Source organism: Salmo salar, chromosome 04 (genome assembly GCF_965601325.2).
Source record: "Salmo salar chromosome 04, fSalSal1, whole genome shotgun sequence".
Taxonomy (NCBI): Eukaryota; Metazoa; Chordata; class Actinopteri; order Salmoniformes; family Salmonidae; genus Salmo; species Salmo salar.
Genome location: NC_138294.1, coordinates 75,628,453 through 75,648,867, shown reverse-complemented (window position 1 = coordinate 75,648,867; position 20,415 = coordinate 75,628,453). Strand labels below are relative to the sequence as shown.

Below are 20,415 nucleotides of genomic sequence, written 5' to 3'. Positions count from 1 at the left end.
GATTATATTAGATGAGTCCATCGTAAAAAGCAGCTTCATAGCCATTTTCCGACCAACCACTTGCATCACATATAATCAAAAAACAGCTAAATGCAGCACTAACCTTTTACAAACTTCATCAGATGGCACCCCTAGGACATCATGTTATACAATGCATGCATTCTTTTGTTCAATAAAGGTCATATTTATATATAAAAACAGCATTTTACATCTCTGTCTGACGTTGACTTCATTATTTCCCCTCAAAAGCGTCCCGGTAAACAATGCTGCATTTCAATAAATTACTATACTATAACGATTTTTTAAATGTATATTGTCAATCTAACATTTATAGATGAATATCTCTTGAGAACACCCGTCATACCAGATTTTAAATTAACTTTACTGGGTAATCACACTTTGCGATAAAAGGAGATGCGATACTCAGAAAATGAGCTAATATACAGAGCTCGGCGCCATCTTGGACGCAATAGCATGAACCATCTCATCTTGTATAATATTGTCAATAATCGCCTACCTTTAGTTGTCTTCATCAGAAAGCATCCCAGGTCCACAACAGATGTATTTTCGGTCAAAAAGTCCATACTTCACGTTCCATTAGCCTGATGTTGGTAGCGCGTCCTATGGCTCTCTCCAAGCGCAGCTCTGAAGTTCAGAATAAAAGCAATGCTCGCGCATGTAGGTTCGTTCAAACATGTCAAACGTTGTATAAAATAAATCTTCAGGGCCTCTAACACCAAGAGAGCCAATAAGATTCGAGGGGGATGATGTCATGGCCTTTAAAACCGTATCCAAAGGTGGGGGCAGACATGGCCGCCAGCGTCATAATGGTGATGGCCCATCCCCTGTGACCAATTTCAAACTCGTGTCATTCACTGAGTTTTGACTCTATAAGGCTCAAACCACTGTGAAAGGACTGGCGACATCTAGTGGAAGCAATAGGAAGTGCTCAGTGAACCATTGCTCACGGTGTGATTAATAGGCAAAGTGATGAAGTCGAGTCCACAATTCAGAATTACACTTCCTGTTTCAATCGGTCTCGGGGTTTTGACTGCCATATGAGTTCTGTTATACTCACAGACACCATTCAAACAGTTTTAGAAACTTTAGAGTGTTTTCTATCCATATATAATAAGTATATGCATGCCCTATCTTCTGAGTTTGATTAGTAGGCCGTTGAAAATGGGAACGATTTTTTTTCAAAATGCGCTGTGGCGCCCCCTATCCTACGGTATCCTCAAGAGGTTTTAAGTAGTATTTTGGGGTATCTGTACTTTACTATTTTTATTTTTGACAACTTTTACTTTTACTTCACTATATTCCTAAAGAAAATGATGTACTTTTTATTCCATGCATTTTCCCTGACACCCAAAAGTACTCGTTACATTTTGAATGCTTAGCAGGACAGGAAAATGGTCTAATTCACACACTTATCAAGAGAACATCCCTGGTCATCCCTACTGCCCCTGATCTGTCAGACTCACTAAACACAAATGCTTTGTTTGTCTGAGTGATAGAGGTTTCCCCTGGCTATCCGTAAATAAATAAAAAACAAGAATAGTGCCATCTGGTTTTCTTAATAGGGATTTTGAAATGATTTATACTTTTACTTTTGATACGTATATTTAAAGTAATTACATTAACTTTTGATGCTTAAGTATATTTAAAACCAAATACTTTTCGACTTTTACACAAGTACTATTTTATTGGGTGACTTTCACTTTTACTTGAGTCATTTTCTATTAAGGTATCTTTACTTTTACTCAAGTATGACACTTGGGTACTTTTTCCATCACTGGATGACTGGAGGCGAGGAGACGATGCTAGTGTCTTGGGATGACTCACAAACACAACTCTGGCCCGTTGGGGGCCCACAGTGGTAGAATACAACATCAACTCCCATTTGTGGATTGAAGAAGGACCCACATTTTGCATTCATAGCCCATAATCAGCAGGGGTAAATCCCATTTAGCTGTAGAAAGAGTTGGATAAAGGAGGTTGCCACCTCTGAAATATAATCCAACTTTATTTGTTGATTTTCTTGGAGCACGTTTGATGACGGCATCACGACACATTACAGAACGTGAGAAAATTATACATGTGAGAAAAATTATACTACATTTTTTTATGTTGATTTACGCATTTCTGTTCATTTGAGATGATCACGTGGGATTATCGAAAGCAGAGTGCACAATAATAAATGCACGTGTTCAGAATAAGTGGAGGGAAAAGCATCAACTGTACAATACAGCAAGAATATACAGACCACACCTAATCTTATTCTGCCATTTATATGTGTGATAAGACTAGGATCTGTTTGTCAGAGGGCAAATCAAAAGCGAGACATTTTGCCGTTAATCTGTTTGTGAGAAGGTTTAGAATGGTTTCAAGGTAAGCTGCATTAGCTCAATGTTATTGAATAGACCTCGCTTCGCTGCCCTTGCCATTGAACTTTAGAGGATAATGCAAGATGAGACCTTCAAGTCGAGACAGTTCTATAAAACAATCCGCCGAATACGAAAGAAAGGTTCCGAAAGATGATCCACAAAGTTTGTGTGGTTGTTCAGTTGTGTTGTTTTGTGCTCTCCCCATTGCATTTTGTGGTGCCCCATTATTCATACACAGCACTGTAATACAGATCTGTTATAATCAGATTACTCTATTCTATTATTCTATTCGCGTAGCCTAGGTGAATCTGTGGAACACTCAAAGCTATAGGCTCTGAGTAAAGCACATAGAGAATGTCTTGTCATATAAACCAAGCCTCACCATGTGCACATACTGTAGGTTGTGAATTCCAAATGTGTGGGCTTCTGCTTAATTTTTTTATAATTTTTTTTTAAACAAAGCATTTTATTTTTTTTGCTTTGTCTATTCGCCAACCTGCCATAGCTCTGTTTTTGTTCCCAACTTCTGGAAAAGGTTATGCTGCTCTCATTTCTCTTTACTGAGGCGTTTATTTGTTTGTTTGTTTCTCCCTCTTTGAAATAAATAGGCCACAGTATATGTCAGCACTGCCGGATAATCCAATCCCATTTGACTGTACAGTTTTGTGTGAGCACAGTAGGATGATTTGGTTATTAAAGACCACATCTGTGCTCTGCTCAGACGGAGTTTATTCTGCTATTTTATGTTGTGTTGTGCAGGGTGTGGAGGAAGGCACGGGGATGGGAGGCAGTATGGGGAGAAGGCAGGCAGCAGAGAGGGAGGCTGGGCGAAAGGAGGTGTGGGCTGAGGACCCTGTGGGGATTTGTCAGCGAGCGGGAGACATGACTCCCCCAGCTGATCCTTTCTCCTAGGGCTGTGTGTGTGCGCGTGAGTCACTGTAGCCATCTGAGGACACAGATAAGGCGGCGGCGGAAAGCCTTGTTCCATGCCAGTGGTCATCCAACCCTTGCCCTGCCAAGCCCTCTGTTTCCTCCATTCTGCACCAATGTGACACATTCACCTTCAGCCAGCGACCAGGCTTAAATAAGAGAGGCTTTGTGAGGCAGTGAGAAAAGTACACCTGAGTGGTCTAGTGTCTTCAGTGTTGTCTCCTTGCTGTACTATTGATATGAGAGGTCTCGAAGAAGTTTGTATTATTGTTGATGGCCTCACAATGAGGACATAATCCAGTCAATGAGAGCATACAGGCCCAGATTTTTTTTTTAAATGATTGTATCCTACTAGAAACTGGTTTTGAGAGATTAAGCAATGAAACGCAGTGTTTCGCAAAGAATTCCTTCAGTTGATTAATAAGTTAAGGGGGATTTTTAAAGAGAAGTCTATTGATTATCATACTGTACCTTCCATCAATCAAAGTAGGTTTTCCTAATGGCCACTACAGAGCAACATTAACCCAACGGGGGTGTGTTCATTAGGCACCAAACGAAAAGTAAAATGAACTGAAACAGGGAGGGACAAGCCGAACCTTTACCTTAACGCTTGATTTCGCTTTCTGTTGCAAAACATTTTAAAATGTTTGATGTTGCATGCCCTAATGAACACAGCCCAAGTTATGTTTTATTTTTCCATCTGCTCCACCTCCAGCAAGAAAACATGTGGCATTGATAGGCCTAAATCCTGTTTGGAGGCACATGTTGAAGTTAAGCGTGTAAGCAGAGGTGAGCCAGCATGGGATCTCCATCACTAAATGGTGCTCATTGTTTCTCATTAGATCCATACGCATTAGTCAGTAGAATAAGTACTATCAGGTCAAATGAACCTGCCAACCTTCTGTGTTCCACATGCATGCGACTCAACGTGCATGCACAATAAGATAAACCAAAACAAACATTAAGCGACCCTTGGAAAAACAAAGCCCGACAATACAGTATTGGAATCCGTTTTGTTATCAGAGCTGCCGAGGAGTAAAGATATGGATATACTGTGCTGCAGGCGGGTGGTGATGCTTTTTGATCCTGGATCTCTGTCTGTTGGTTTAAACTGAGCCTGGATGCCGCCCTAGCGGGTAGTGCCCGCCCTGTCTTTCTTTGCCCCGACCCTACCCAGGAAATCTGTTGGCACCATGGAAGATGCCACAGCACATTAGAGGGCTGTGTAGCGACGACAGCTCGCGGCTCCATGCATGAGAGCACTTTCACAGGCCCCGCTGGGCTACTGACACCCGTAGTCGTTAACAGCTTTTGACTCGCAATTAGCCAGCCAAGTTTATTAGCTGCCTGCAGGAGCTGGGATCGTTTATGCTAGCGCAGTTAGCAAGGGTGAGTGAGAGTGATAGGAAGGCTGGTGTTAGCATTATAGCGATGGGGAGGCCTAGAGTGGTAGGTCACAGGTGTGGAGGGGGCACTGTGTTTTGGTGCAGAGGATGGCGGTGTGTGTGTGTGTGTGTGTGTGTGTGTGTGTGTGAGAGAGAGAATATGGGGGCAGGTACACTACATGACTAAAAGTATGTGGACACCTGCTCGTCGAACATCTCATTCCAAAATCATGGGCATTAATATGGAGTTGGTCCCCCCTTTGCTGCAATAACAGCCTCCACTCTTCTGGGAAGGCTTTCCACTTGATGTTGGAACATTGCTGCAGGGACTTGCTTCCATTCAGCCACAAGAGCATTTGTGAGGTCTGGCACTGATGTTGTGCGATTAGGCCTGGCTCGCAGTCAGCGTACCAATTCATCCCAATGGTGTTCGATGAGGTCAGGGTTCTGTGCATGCCAGTCAAGTCCTTCCACATCGATCTCGACAAACCATTTCTGTATGGACCTCAATTTGTGCACGGGGGCATTTTCATACTGAAACAGGAAAAGGCCTTCCCAAACTGTTGCCACAAAGTTGGAAGCACCGAATCGTGATTCATCACTCCAGAGAACGCGTTTCCACTGCTCTAGAGTCCAATGGCGGCGAGCTTTACGCCACTCCAGCCGACGTTTGGTATTGCACATGGTGATCTTAGGCTTGTGTGCGGCTACTTGGACATGGAAATCCATTTCATGAAGCTCCCGATGAACAGTTATTGTGCTGACGTTGCTTCAAGAGGCAGTCTGTAACTCGGTAGTGAGGACAGACGTTATGTGCATCAGCACTCGGCGGCAGCGTTCTGTGAGCTTGTGTGGCCTACCACTTCGCGGCTGAGCCGTTGTTGCTCCTAGACATTTCCACTTAACAATAACAGCACTTACAGTTGACCAGGGCAGCTCTAGCAGGGCAGAAATTTGACGAACTGACTTGTTGAAAAAGTGGCATCCTATGACGGTGCCACATTGAAAGTCAATGAGCACTTCAGTAAGGCCATTCTACTGCCAGTGTTTGTCTATGGAGATTGCATGGTGGTGTGCTCAATTTTATATACCTGTCAGCAACTGGTTTGGCTGAAATGGACGAATCCACTGATTTGAAGGAGTGTCCACATACTTTTGTATATATAGTGTATGTCCTTTGCTCTGTACAGTATTTAAGCCTGGCAAGCAAGAACCTAATTTTCATGATTCAATATGAAAAAAAGTATATTACCCTGATTCCAGCTGACATCCCAGATCTCTACCAGAGAATGATGATCCCAAAATCCCTATTCACACAAAGGTGACTACAGACAGATAATCTGAAAACTTGATTTACCAGAACAAGGGAAATGAGGGAAAAGACTCAGCTCTCTCCTCTATCTGAAGGCTTCCCACCCAGCCTGTATGGATTGCAGAGTGGAGAGGCCTGTCTGGATGGACTGGGTGTTTTATTAAACCCCCCCCCCCCCCCTCTTATGATGAATCCCCAACCCTGAGAAGACTGGTGAACCCGACCTCCATTTGCAGGAGATTAGCTCCTCTGATTACAGTGTCAGCTGCCTCCAACTGCCAGATAAATCATCGATGGTATCCCAAAAGCAAACTCTGCTATCTATTACAGTAAATCATTTAGTATTAAAGGGATGGGTATTTATGAGAAATTCTGTGCTGGGTGATTTCTTGGAGACAACTGTTGGATAAAATGTAAGTCAACAGAATTTTGTATGTGGGCACCTGGTGTATTAAGCTTTCATATTCTATGAATTATCTGTTGCCTGAAAGCTTGTGTTAGTATATATATTCTGCTGTGTTTCTCCGCATAATTGTGTATAGAACATTACACTGAAAATAGTGGTGGGTTGTGGGTGATCGTGGGCCTGATTTTTAAAGGCTTAGAGTAGACTGTACTTAAGAGCCAGTTCATCCACTCAAGAAGAGACTCAAATTAGATAGGAGAAAATCCTCAAGTAGTGTTGTTTACACTGTGTTCCAAAATATTTCAAATTACAAAAATATAGCCCCTCGTGGCAAAATATTGGAACGTTCATAAAGGAGGATTATTGTGACCTAATAATAGTACACATTCCACATTAAAATAATCTGTAAGCAAAAAGGAAGACATGTTTTCCCTGTTTCCTTTAGCGGAATCTGAGAAAAGCTGTGCACCAACAAACTCAATGTAATAAACTAGGTGGTGGACTCTACTCCTGCATCCATACTGTACTATATCACTTGTATCACCTGTCAACGATCATTATCATATATTGACCCTTAACCTTTGTTTTTCACAGGTGTCCATGAATTGTGACTACGTGTTTGTGAATGGGAAGGAGACGCGGGGCTCCATGAACGCCCGTGTCATCTTCAGCTACGAGCACCTCAGTGCCCCCTTAGAGCTGACCGTGTGGGTACCCAAACTCCCCCTTCAAGTGGAACTGTCCGACAGCAACCTGAGCTTCATCAAGGGCTGGAGGGTACCCATTCTTCCTGACCGCAGGTAGGACTCACCAACACACTAAACACAGCTCCCCTTTGTGTGTAGTGTTAGAGTGGAGAGCACTGCTCTTTTAGAGCTGATGTTTCTTGTATTTATTTTAAGTCATTTTGAGGTTACTGCATTCTAGTGTGGTTTGCTGCACTCTAGCTGAGACACTAGCCTAGATGTCATTGTCTTCCTCAACTCATGTATCGTTTCAATTGTGCACCCCATGTTTTGCATGTGTCGTGTGTGTGTGTGTGTGTTACATGTCGTCCTAGTGACGCAATTCTATGCAAATCTGCCTAACCAATGTTTATGCCTCTTAGGCCTTATCTTTGTTTGCACAACTACTGCCTGTGTACACATTTTATTAGAGTTTAAGTCACGTATCTCTCTTAATGAATTGAACGAAACTAAGACGTTTGTCTGAGAACAGGACGTTAAGCAAATTCCAGACCGGATTGACAGTAAATTCATGGCAAGCTTTTAGGTCCGGTTTCCCAGACACAGATTAAACCTAGTTCTGAAACCTAGTTCTGAAAAAACTATTTCAAAAGAGTTTCTCGATTGAGGATCTTTTTAATCCAGGACTAGGCTAAATCAGTGTCCGGGAAACAGGCCGCTAAAGTTTAAAATGTTTTGAACCATCAATGAACCATCAATGTACAACATTAACTACTGTCTTCAAATTTTTGGAGTGAATAGGAAAAAAAACTGCAGAAGGCTTCATTCCGCCATTTTGGCAAAACATTTAGCACTTAACTAGATGTTTGCGATGTTGTCAGAACAAGGACAAAAAAAACACCTCACTGTGCATTAAACACTTAGATGTGCTGTTTTTACTTTTTTTTAAATATATATAACAGATACCACCAAACTATGCTATTAATTTAGCTGTAATTTAATCGCCTTTTATTTGGTCTCCCCTCAGAACACAATCCATTTGGCTCACTTCTCACTCTGTCTCTCATCTCTCGCTCTCTCATATCTCTCGCTCTACCTCCCTCTATCTCTCCTAACACAACACTGTTTAAGCCTTAAGCTTTATCAAGGGCCAGGTCTCTTGGACCGCAATGTGTGTGTTTGCTACATTGCAGCTGCATTGCTCACTGGCTGTGTTATCCAGTAATGTGTTCTAAAAGAGGACAGAAGGTTAATCGGGTAGGCCGGCCGATGTGCAGCAAAGATCCTAATAAGAACAGACACTCCTCTGAAGAAAAAAAACATAGGTATGGCCTTAACATGGGAAGCTCTCTGACCTGAGCAAAGAGTCATGAAACTCCATGAGGAGAGTCACGCTGTCTCTCGGATTTACCCTAGTCTTAACTGAACACTCGTCTACATTCTTGTCTCTCCACTTCTATTGTGGCTTTATTGTACAAGTTGAAAAACACAGGCGAACGGCGCCTTTTAGCCTTGAATGTCTAGCGTTAGCCGGCCACGGGACATGATGCATGTTAGAGTATTGTCAGACCTTTTAGGGAACACAGGACAGGCCTGCTTGATATTCAGATGGGCTTTGGGAATCAATGGGTGGGATATGCTTTGTCAGTCACTGACAGCCCGCTGCCGCTCCTGCATCTTAAGTTATCTGAAAGGATAAGTCAAAGCAAAGATTAATTAGCCTTGGGAATGGAGGAGAGCTTTTTAGCATTTAAGAGGAAAGCCGGCAGCTTGTCAGGCTGTTGAGAAACGTTTGGCAAGTATTACATCTTCTGGAGGAACATATTGGGCTTGGTTGGGATGCACTGACCGTGTTCTCCCCCTGTCCATCTAAGCATCCATTGATTTAGGAATGGAAGGCACACGTCCAAATCTTGCTTGTTTGGAAGTTTTTGGAGGAGTTTCGTGCCGGCTTGGATAACTTTTCCCTCACAAAGGGCACATTGGAACAGACACTGTAACAGATGTCCTCCACATGGATTAGTGTTGGGCCTCTCATCAAATCAAGTGCTAAATTATATAATGATAAGAAGCAATTAAGAACATAAGCTCCCGAAACAGGATGCAGGATTTAACTACACCACAGCATATTCCACAAACATATTGAGTTACAAGATGCATCATTAAAGGTTATGATAAGCCATTGAGCTACTGCTGAAACGGCTTCGTAAATAGTACAGCAAATACATTTTTACATGATAACCCTTACTCTGTTGTACACTTTGATACTGGTAATGATATTGACAATGGTTACGGTTTTGACACTGTTAATGGTATTGACACTGTTTACATCATTGACAGTTTTTCTCTCTCTCTCTCTCTGTCTCTCTGTCTCTGTCTCTGTGTCTGTCTCTCTGTCTCAGGAGCGCCAGAGACAGTGACACAGATGACGACGAGGACGACCGGCGGGTGAGCCGGGGCTGCACCTTGCAGTACCAGCGTTCCCTTGTCAAGGTGCTAACCCAGTTCCACACCACCTCCACCGAGGGCACCGACCAGGTCATCACCATGCTGGGGCCCGACTGGCAGGTGGAAGTGACTGACCTGGTTCAGGACTCACTGAAGGTGGTCGACCCCAGGATAGCCGAGCTGGTGGACCGCACCGTGCTGGTGGGCCTGGAGCTGGGCTCCACTGTACTGAAGGTATAGAAACTTGGCTAGGTCACCAAAGTCTGTAAAAAGGAAATGGCTTCTTTCAATTGCCTCTTTTACCTCATAGATGTTCGCCCATCTCATAAATGTTATAGGCTAGGGCACTAGAGACAAATAGGAAATTGACACTGAGGTAGACAAAATGCTTCAGTTTGGATCATACTGACCAAAGTGCAGCTGTAATATGCAGAAGCACTCAGAGTGAGCAACAAAACATTTTGTACTTTACACTGACCTAGACGAACTGGACAGGTGAAAGAAGGAAATTAGACCTCTTCTTCATCGCTTTCACCCATTTTGTCTTTGTGAAGAAAGCCTCTTTAAGATGATGAAATGATAAATGAGTTCTGTCCAAACTTGCTTTTAAAGATGGCTCCATCTGCATAGGCATGTAGTCTATATGGGCTTCCGCTTAGCCCCCCATTATGCAGCTCTACCATTCAACCTGAGTGATTGACGGCATAGAAAACCATACTTATTGAAGGCTGTAAGAAATTAAAAGATCTCAAGCTTACACCGTATTTTATGGCACATTAGGAAAATGAAGAGTAGCCTATTTCTCACTACTAACCCATATTAGTGGAGCAAATAAAAAATAAAACATGTAACCTTTATTTAACTAGGCAAGTAAGTTATGAAATAATTATTATTTACAAGGACGGCCTATCCTGGCCAAACCCGGACGATGCTGGGCCAATTGTGCGCCGCTCTATGGGACTCCCAGTTTCTCACTACCAACCCCTGTTGGTGGAGCGAATCATTTATTTATTAAAATGTAACCTTAATTTAACTAGGCAAGCCAGTTAAGAACAAATTCTTATTTACAATGACGGCCTATCCTGGCCAAACCCAGACGACGCTGGGAAGATTGTGTGCCACCCTATGGGACTCCCAATCACGGCCGGATGTGCACTGAGTTGCAGTGCCTTAGACCGCTGCGCCACTCAGGAGTCCGTGAGACCATGAATCTACTCTCAAACTAAATTATTTCACTTAGAGGGTTCACTGATAAATAAATGAGTTATAAGACCTTTTTCATTAATCGAACGCCATTTTCCAAACAATCATTTAATCGGGGGGGAGTAGTCTGGAAGATTTGATAATGGGCAACAGTTTAATCCCACCATCTTGACTTCAAGGGGTTTCATTTCGGAGCTAATTATTGTTTTTGAATGAAAGTACGGCACCACAAAAGGTGTAAGAGTCAGATTTTGTATTGTTTTTCGTTTAGATGTTTATTTATTTTACATTAAATGCATTACGAAATATGACCTTCACATGATTTTTGAGCTTTGTAATTAACATTCCAAAGCATATTGAGAACATTTAATTGCCAAAACATTGAAAACATTTAATTGTTTCTAACAACACAGAATTAAACAATTAATAAGAGTCCCATGATGGTAGGGATTGCCCATTACTGCTTATCACTTATTAACCATCTTTTATTCACATGACTTTACTTAAATAAAATATTTCAGATGTGTATATTTTTTTATTTTTATTTGATGACTATTATTTAATTTCTTAAAGTCATCGTCTCATCTCTGCTCAGGCAGTAGCAGCCAGACAGCCATCTAACGTTATCATACTAAACTCAGCAAAAAAATAAATGTCCTCTCACTGTCAACTGCGTTTATTTTCAGCAAACTTAACATGTGTAAATATTTGAATGAACATAACAAGATTCAACAACCGAGACATTAACTGAAGGCCTTAGCCCTCACCCTCCAATCCAACAGGTCCCAGACGTGCTCAATGGGATTGAGATCCGGGCTCTTCGCTGGCCATGGCAGAACACTGACATTCCTGTCTTGCAGGAAATCACGCACAGAACGAGCAGTATGGCTGGTGGCATTGTCATGCTGGAGGGTCATGTCAGGATGAGCCTGCAGGAAGGGTACCACATGAGGGAGGAGGATGTCTTCCCTGTAACACATAGCATTGAGATTGCCTCTCTCAGCCTATTGCGGACAGTCTGAGCACTGATGGAGGGATTGTGCGTTCCTGGTGTACTCGGGCAGTTGTTGTTGCCATCCTGTACCTGTCCCGCAGGTGTGATGTTCGAATGTACCGATCCTGTGCAGGTGTTGTTACACGTGGTCTGCCACTGCGAGGACGATCAGCTGTTCGTCCTGTCTCCCTGTAGCGCTGTCTTAAGCGTCCTACAGTACGGACATTGCAATTTATTGCCCTGGCCACATCTGCAGTCCTCATGCCTCCTTGCAGCATGCCTAAGGCACGTTCACGCAGATGAGCAGAGACCCTGGGCATCTTTCTTTTGGTGTTTTTCATTGTCAGTAGAAAGGCCTCTTTAGTGTCCTAAGTTTTCATAACTGTGACCTTAATTGCCTACCGTCTGTAAGCTGTTAGTGTCTTAACAACCGTTCCACAGGTGCATGTTCATTAATTGTTTATGGTTCATTGAATAAGCATGGGAAACAGTGTTCAAACCCTTTACAATGTGAAGTTATTTAGATTTTTACGAATTATTATCATGTGCGGGGCCAGGAAGAAGTGCAGTGGATTCTGGTTGTTGTAGATAATTAAAAAAATACACAAATCCAATTTTTTAGGTGCTGGACAGATGAACGTGTCAAAGAAAAAAAGCTATTTTTTGCAACTTTGGTATGCTTCCATAGGAAAATATTCAACCTAGTTTAGCGCAGAAAACGTGGTAATTAACTACAATGAAAAAAGGAATGTCTGCAACTGCTCCCATGGTGATTTAATCAGGCGCACAATAAAAACAATATTTCGATCCGAGTTGTAAACGTCGTGATGATTTCTCTCTAGAGAAACAGCGTGTAGAGCTCACCAAAAAAAATGCAAGTAATTGAACCAATATCGGTCAATTTGTTGTTTAATAATACAAAAAAACGACATTTTAGTTCATCGCTCAGCACTACTTTATAGGGCAGGGGTATTCAAACTCTTACCCTACGAGGTTCCGCACCCTGCTGCTTTTCTGTTCTACTTGATCATTAATTTCACACAGTCCCTGATTAGAGGGGAACAATTAAAAAACACAGTGAAACTGGCTTCGAGGTCCAGAGTTGAGATGAAGGGTTATACGGAAAGGGGGCCATTTGCGACACAACCATAGACATTGGTGAGGTGTACTTATAACACCCATTTCTGTCAGCATCACACAGAGTGTGATGGAGTGACGGAACGCTTGATAATGGTTGTTAGTACAGGAGAAGTGCATCCTAACCTATGACCTATGTACTGCATGGACCTATGTGTGGTATGGCTCCAAATTTGTGTTGCGTTAGCTTTGACCTAGATTCAAAATAATGTGTACAATCCACACTCTTAAAAGAGTTTAACTTAAAGGTACTTCTTTTCAGTTTTTTTATTTTTTATTAATGTTTTACTAAAAGACTAGTACTAGCCTACACATAGAAGTGGTTGATTTGTATGCTTTGGGTTATTTCTACCTATTTCTGTTATTTCTGTTCGTAATTACACAGTCATTTATTTCATTGTGAATCAATTATCGACATTCATTTTAACCAAACAAAAACAAAGCTTAGTTATTCACCCTGATAATTTACTGCTACCGCGGTGGCTACTCAAATGAGTCTGAAAAACACAGGTGCCTAACTCAAAGCTTTTTTAGAGACAAAACCCAGGGTGGAGACCTGTCCTGCTTAGAGTACTTCATCATTCAACTGAATTCCCCACCTTTTGTGAAACTTTAGAAGTCATGTATTCATGTACTTTCATCCCCCGCGGTTACATTTTATGAGCGTAGGGGAGAAAAAGGAGAGACGGACTACCAATGAACTGGAACTCTCCTCTCCAGCACATCTGATCCCGAAAATATGCATCTGGGAGTCCCCGACGGCAGACCTTGGGATCAGAAGACGACAGCTTTGTCCTCTCTGGTGACATATGCGGCCGGTGACGTCAAGCCACATTGAGCCATCATAAAAAGCGGTTAAAAGCATTCTATGTACACGTCACCTTACCAGACAGTCCAGCCTCTTCAGCACACTATACTCAACAGATCAGGATGGCAACTCTGTCTCTGTGTTAACGGGCTCTTACTACTTTTTAATGGGTGTTTTGAACAGGGAGAAGGGCTGTAATGATAACAGATTGCCAAATTAGTGTGCTGTTTAGGATGGTAAGATTTTGAGCACTATTAAATGTTATTATGGCCGATAGAGGCCAAATTAACAAAGGCAGAGGCTCTCAATGCTCCTCTTCACTGTAGATTTGGCATGAGCTCCAATTGCTACAGAAGTGGAACAACCAACCGGGCTCGGATGAGCAAGAGGGGAAATATTTGGATAGATAATGATGCACTATCCCTGAAGGTGAACAAGCTATTTGGATAATGAGAAAAGCCAGTCTGCGGTCATCTCTAGTCATCTCTAGCCGCTGTTGTCACCAGAGCAGTACACATACAATTAATAATGACTGGAAAAAGTATTAATCCTCTAAAAAATAGAGCTCAAAACAATCCAAAAATGACAAAACATAGGTCTTTGATGGGGGAGAACCTGTCATATCATCTAAACCATTTTACAGGCCTTCCTGTATTTTACACAGGCAGCCTTATACATCTGAGTGCTGATGTAAAAATAAAATAGAAAAGTTAAGTCCTTTATGACTCACAGAGGAAGGCGAGTGCTTCTGTGGTTGACTTTTCACAAAAGAAGGCGAGTGCTTCTGTGGTTGACTTTTCCCATATGACCTTTACGAAGCAATCGGAGGCAACAACAAAAAGGTGAAATAATGAGCTGTAAATGCCGTGTTTGGCCCCTTGATGGAGGCAGACCTGTCAAGGCCCCAAGATTAGCTCGAGATGGGTGGGGTTTTTATTTTGTATTTTGTGTACTGCAGCTATCCGATGGACTCACATTTTTGCCAACCACCCACTGGAGAGAGGTCAAGAGGTCAAGTGTAGGGCACAGGGAGGCTGTAAGTGGCAGCCCCCGGGCAGCATACGGTGTCAGGCGCTTTGGTTTTGGCTTGAGTGTCTCATTTAACACACACTTACACAGAAGATGGACAGAAAGACAGACTCATATCCCACTTGTCTGTATTTTCCTGTCATGACACAAAATGCTTGGTGTGACAGTCAAATGGTCTCTTGCCATTTGCAGGTGGAGTCTCCACTCGCCGTGGAGGCCATGTTGGGAGAGGTGTCGTTTTCCGTCACCGATGAGAAAGTCTCCATCTTGGAACTTCGCGTCCACGCCATCTCTGGACTTTCTTTGTTACTACAGCCCAGCCCTGGCAACAGTCACACTATGGTCGCCAAGGCAACTGGCCTGCAGACACTTGCTGCACCAAAGCAGGTACTGTATACTAATATATAAGATGATACATGTAGAGGGCATTGAGTTTATGTGTGGATGTCAGCTTTGAGGATATAAAACATTAAGAACCCCTGCTCTTTCCATGACAGACTGACCAGGTGAATCCATGTCAAAGCTATGATCTCTTATTGATGTCACTTGTTAAATATACTTCAATTAGTATAGATGAAGGGGAGGAGACTGGTTAAAGAAGGATTTGTAAGCCTTGAGACCATTGAGACATGTATTGGGTATGTATGCCATTCAGAGGTTGAATGGGCAAGTCAAAAAATGTAAGAGCCTTTGAATAGGGTTTGGTAGTAGGTGCCAGGAGCACCGGTTTGTGTCAAGAACTGCAATGATGCTGGGTTTTTCACGCTCAACAGTTTCCCGTATGTATCAAGATTGGTCCACCACCCAAAGGACATTCAGCCAACTTGACACAACTGTGGGAAGCATTGGAGTCAACATGGGCCAGCATTCCTGTGGAACGCTTTCGACACCTTGTAGAGTCCATGCCACGACTAATTGAGGCTGTTCCCAATATTAGGAAGGTGTTCGTAATGTTTAGTATACTCAGTGAATGTTTATAGACGTAAGCAACCTGTCATCATATTGTTTGGTACTCAGGTGAGTATAGATGAGTTCATTTTCACCAAGGTACCTATTGAGCTTGGTGTCTTTTGATCTTGTTAATAAAATACCACTGTAACTGTATGACTCATAGAACATAAAGCTCTTCTTCAATGTACAGACCTGATTCATGTTGGCCTTCATAGATACTCAATGACAAAATACATTTTCAGGTCTAAATAATAAAACATTGTCAAACCAGCTGCCTCATAGTACAGAAGGCATTGCCATGGTTACAGTGTCCGAATGTGCCAGGACATGCCTTCTCACACCTTTGGAGGAAGGTCACTCCAGCGAACACAACACTGTACTGTTCTCTATCTCTATAGTATGTCTTCTCATTGAAAGCCATTTAATACATGTTTTATCTAAATGGTGTGAAAAGGACATTCTATTCATTTCTATTCTCAAGGCATTGCAGCTGGAGCACCACAATTATTTGAAGTGGTGCTACAGCATGTGTTCATGAATATTCCTTAATGAACAAAAATCATACAGTGCATTCAGAAAGTATTCAGGCCCCTTCCCTTTTTTCACATTTTGTTACATTACAGCCTTATTCTAAAATTGATTAAATAAAAAATATCCTCATCAATCTACACACAATACCCCATAATGACAAAGCAAAAACTGTTATTTTGAAATGTTAGCAAATGTATTAAAGATAAAGAACAGATACTTTATTTACACGTATTCAGGCCCATTGCTATGAGACTCGAAAATGAGCTTGGGTGCATCCTGTTTCCATTGATCATCCTTCAGATTTTACTATAACTTGTTTAGAGTCTACCTATGTTAAAATCAATTTATTGGACCTGATTTGGAAAGGCACACACCTGTCTATTTAAGGTCCCACAGTTGACAGTGCATGTCAGAGTAAAAACCAAACCATGAGGTTGGTTTTGACACAATTGTGTCAAGGCACAGATCTGGGGAAGGGTACCAAATAATTTTTTAAGCATTGAAGGTCCCCAAGAACACAGTGGCCTCCATAATTCTTAAATGGTAGAAGTTTGGAACCACTTAGAGCTGGCCGCCCAGCCAAACTGAGCAATCGGGGGAGAAGGGTCTTGATAAAGGAGGTGACCAAGAACCCGATTGGCACTCTGACAGAGCTACAGAGTTCCTCTGTGGAGATCGGAGAACCTTCCAGAAGGACAACCATCTCTGCAGCAATCCACCAAGCAGGTTTTTATGGTAGTGGCCAGACAGAAGCCACTCCTCAGTAAAAGGCACATGGCAGCCCGCTTGGAGTTTGCCAAAAGGCACCTAAAGCACTCTCAGACCATGAGAAACAAGATTCTCTGGTCTGATGAAACCAAGATTGAACTATTTGGCCTGAATGCCAAGCGTCACGTCTGGAGGAAACTTGGCACCATCCCTATGGTGAAACATGGTGGTGGCAGCATCATGCTGTGGGGATGTTTTGCAGGGACTGGGAGACTAGTCAGGGTTGAGGGAAAGATGAATGGAGCAAAGTACAGAGAGCTCCTTAATGAAAACCTGCTCCAGGGTGTTCAGGAACTCAGTGTGGGGCACAGACAAGACAATGCAGGAGTGACTTTGGGACAAGTCTCTGAATGTCCTTGAGTGGCTCAGCCAGAGCTCGGACTTGAACTTGAACATCTCTGGAGAGACCTGAAATAGCTGTGCAGTCCCCATCCAACCTGACAGAGCTTGAAAGGATCTGCAGAGAAGAATGGGAGAAACTCCCCAAATACTGGTGTGCCAAGCTTGTAGCATCATACTCAAGGCAGGTAATCGCTGCCAAAGGTGCTTCAACAAAGTACTGATTAAAGGTTCTGAATACTTAAGTAAATGTGATATTTCTAGGTTTTTTTAACCTCCTAATGAAGTCAGTTGTATAGAGAAGTTCCAGGAAAACAACGAATGTTAAGTTCAGTTTATTAAACTAAGCATACAGTACTGAGTACAGTGCATAATGTAATTTGCCTATTTAAAACAAAGGAAAAGTTATGCAAGCCATTACATACAGATCTGTGAAAGCTTAAGACGAAAGCAATTGCTTACAGAGACTGATATCTTAACAACCTCTATGTTGTTTAGGTGCAAACCTCTTAAGGATCAGACCCTTTTTTTCAATTTTCGCCTAAAATGACATACCCAAATCTAACTGCTTGTAGCTCAGGACCTGAAGCAAGGATATGCATATTCTTGATACCATTTGAAAGGAAACACTTTGAAGTTTGTGGAAATGTGAAATTAATGTAGGAGGATATAACACATTAGATCTGGTAAAAGATAATACAAAGAAAAAACGTGTTTTCTATTATTACTTGTTTTTCCCATCATTTTTTAAATGCAAGAGAAAGGCCATTATATCACTTAGGAGTCAAGGCGCAATTTAGATTTTGGCCACTAGATGGCAGCAGTGTATGTGCAAAGTTTTAGACTGATCCAATGAACCATTGCTTTGTATCAAGTCTGCCCAAATGTGCCTAATTGGTCAATTGATACATTATCAAGTATATAGCTGTGCACTCTCCTCAAACAATAGCTTTCTGTAAATTGGACAGTGAAAGAATTTAAGTTTTCTGCCCATTAGACTTGTCTATGTCCTGGGAAATGTTCTTGTTACTTACAACGTCACGCTAATTACATTAGCGCACGTTAGCTCAACCGTCCCACAGGGGGACACCAATCCCGTAGAGGTTAATGCATGGGTGTCATTTTTTTATAGATACTAAAGTTGGAAAAACAGTCTTTCTTACCGGCATTACACCATAGGGGTTGATTTCCATAGGGAAACGTCAGTAACACTGCATCCAACCCGCTAATATGAACCTGGAATTGAACATCTGTGGGAAGCAGCTCATGAATTTTCATGACATCACACACATCCAGAAAATGGACTGTTGACGCTCGCAGTGCTCATTAGACTATTTGCCTTATTGCTGTGCTGCACCCAAACAGCCCTCCAACACACAAGCCTGAAAAGAAATCTGATTTGTTACAAAAACAGTGAATGTCTCATCACACCAGCAAAAATACATCTTGTTTAATAAAAGTCAGAAGAATCGGCCTTATTTACGGCATGTTTGAGTCTTGCAACTGGGGACTTCAGTTTCTCTAAATCCTCCCAAAGAATGAATTGGGCACAGTCCTTCACCTTTTCCTGAGAAGCCAGATCGCACTGTGTTGTTTCACACTTGGGTCGTTCATATTCCCCCACAACGAGAGAACATAGCCAGGTTTCAATGCCTTGGAAATTGGGGACGACAGCTATTGTTTCTCCACCAACTCTCTCTCTCTGCGCTGGCAGTGGCCAAACAAAACTAAACCGTCAGGGCCCGGCATTTAATTCCAATTTAATCTCACCTTCCGCTGCTTGGCCACCTTACATTTAATTAGCATAATGTATTGTCCTAAAGTGCTTTCTGAGGCTGGGCCATAAAAGGCAGCCAATCCCTCCACCAGTGGACCTCTCCGAGGGGTGCTCAGGTTATTTCACACCATTTCATTCTGTTTCACAGGAGAAACCTCACCCGCCGCGTCTGCTAAACGTCCCCTTTCTTACTCCATGAATGAATGAGAGCCATAAACTACAACTGAGGGAAGTGAATAAGCCAAGGTCTCTTTCTATTAGCCTGGAATCCGCCCCATTTTTATTATTTTTATTAGGTTATATGTGCATTTGATTAACATTTGTTCATTTCAACCATCCCGAATGTGAACTGTGATCTCGTTTGCCAGGGCAGCTATTGTCATTTAGCATCTAAGAACAGAGAGGATGCACAAATCCTCCCTTCTATGAGTCAGCAATGCTTTGGCTGTCTAAGTCACAGAGATCCTATTTAATTTTATGGTCTAATTTCCCTTCTGGGGAAATACTGTTGATCTGTTAACCACAGTTAATCCTGAGCTCTCCAAAGAGGACTTAATAAATAGGTAACAATGATTGATTCATTATCCTATTGAGGAATTATAATTAGAACATTCCAGTCACCCTCGAGTATACTGAGTACTTTGTTTGCTTTGTGTCTAACCTTTTTAACATGTTGGTGTACTACTAGTGGCTTCATCAGGACAGGGTGTCATACTCAATGTATTATTTAAATCACGTTTCAAAGGCCCCATTCATCTTGACAAGTGGAGATGACAGAGGCCCGTGTTCAAACAGGAATGTCATAGCAACCTTGAAGTTCAGTATCCTCCGCCTGAATCAAAGAAAAATATGTCTACACTCTCAAACAGAGCGTTCCAATCCAGACAGAATTTGGATAAATGCCTCTCCCGTTAGAATATGAAAAGACATCTCGGTTGGGGACTAAAAGTGCTCTGTCAGAAAAGCTCTTTTCTTTTGTCAGCCCTACAGAGCAGGTACGCTAGGCTGAGCTGAGAGGTATTGTTTTAGCAGGAGCCAAAGGAATGCTTCTGTCAAAAACCACCTCGTTACTTGGAGACATGGCCACCGAACATTGCCATTACTCTCATGAAGCCAGACTCAAGCTGTCAGGTAAAGTGCTGTGCAGTTGTGCAGCTCTGTCTGTTGTTTGTCTGCAGGACAACAGTTGCAAAACACCCACTCACCCCTCCTTTCTTAGAGCGAGCTTTGTGTTCGCTGGCATACACTACTGAGACAGACCGCCTGTGTGTGTCTCGGTCTGTGCCGAGGCAGGGGGTGCCGATGTTTAGAGATGCTTAGAAGA

The 20,415-nt window shown here is 42.3% G+C and overlaps 1 protein-coding gene across 2 annotated transcripts in view; it reads left to right on the top strand.

Annotated features, from left to right (window-relative positions):
• Nucleotides 1–20,415, top strand: part of tmem132e (transmembrane protein 132E) — a 367,581-nt gene that overhangs the window by 342,769 nt on the left and 4,397 nt on the right. For both annotated transcript variants that reach the window (XM_014197869.3, XM_014197868.3), the window contains exons 6-8: nucleotides 7,015–7,220; nucleotides 9,509–9,788; nucleotides 14,918–15,112. In XM_014197869.3, coding sequence (XP_014053344.1) covers nucleotides 7,015–7,220; nucleotides 9,509–9,788; nucleotides 14,918–15,112 — 681 coding nt within the window. The remainder of the gene's footprint in view (nucleotides 1–7,014; nucleotides 7,221–9,508; nucleotides 9,789–14,917; nucleotides 15,113–20,415) is intronic.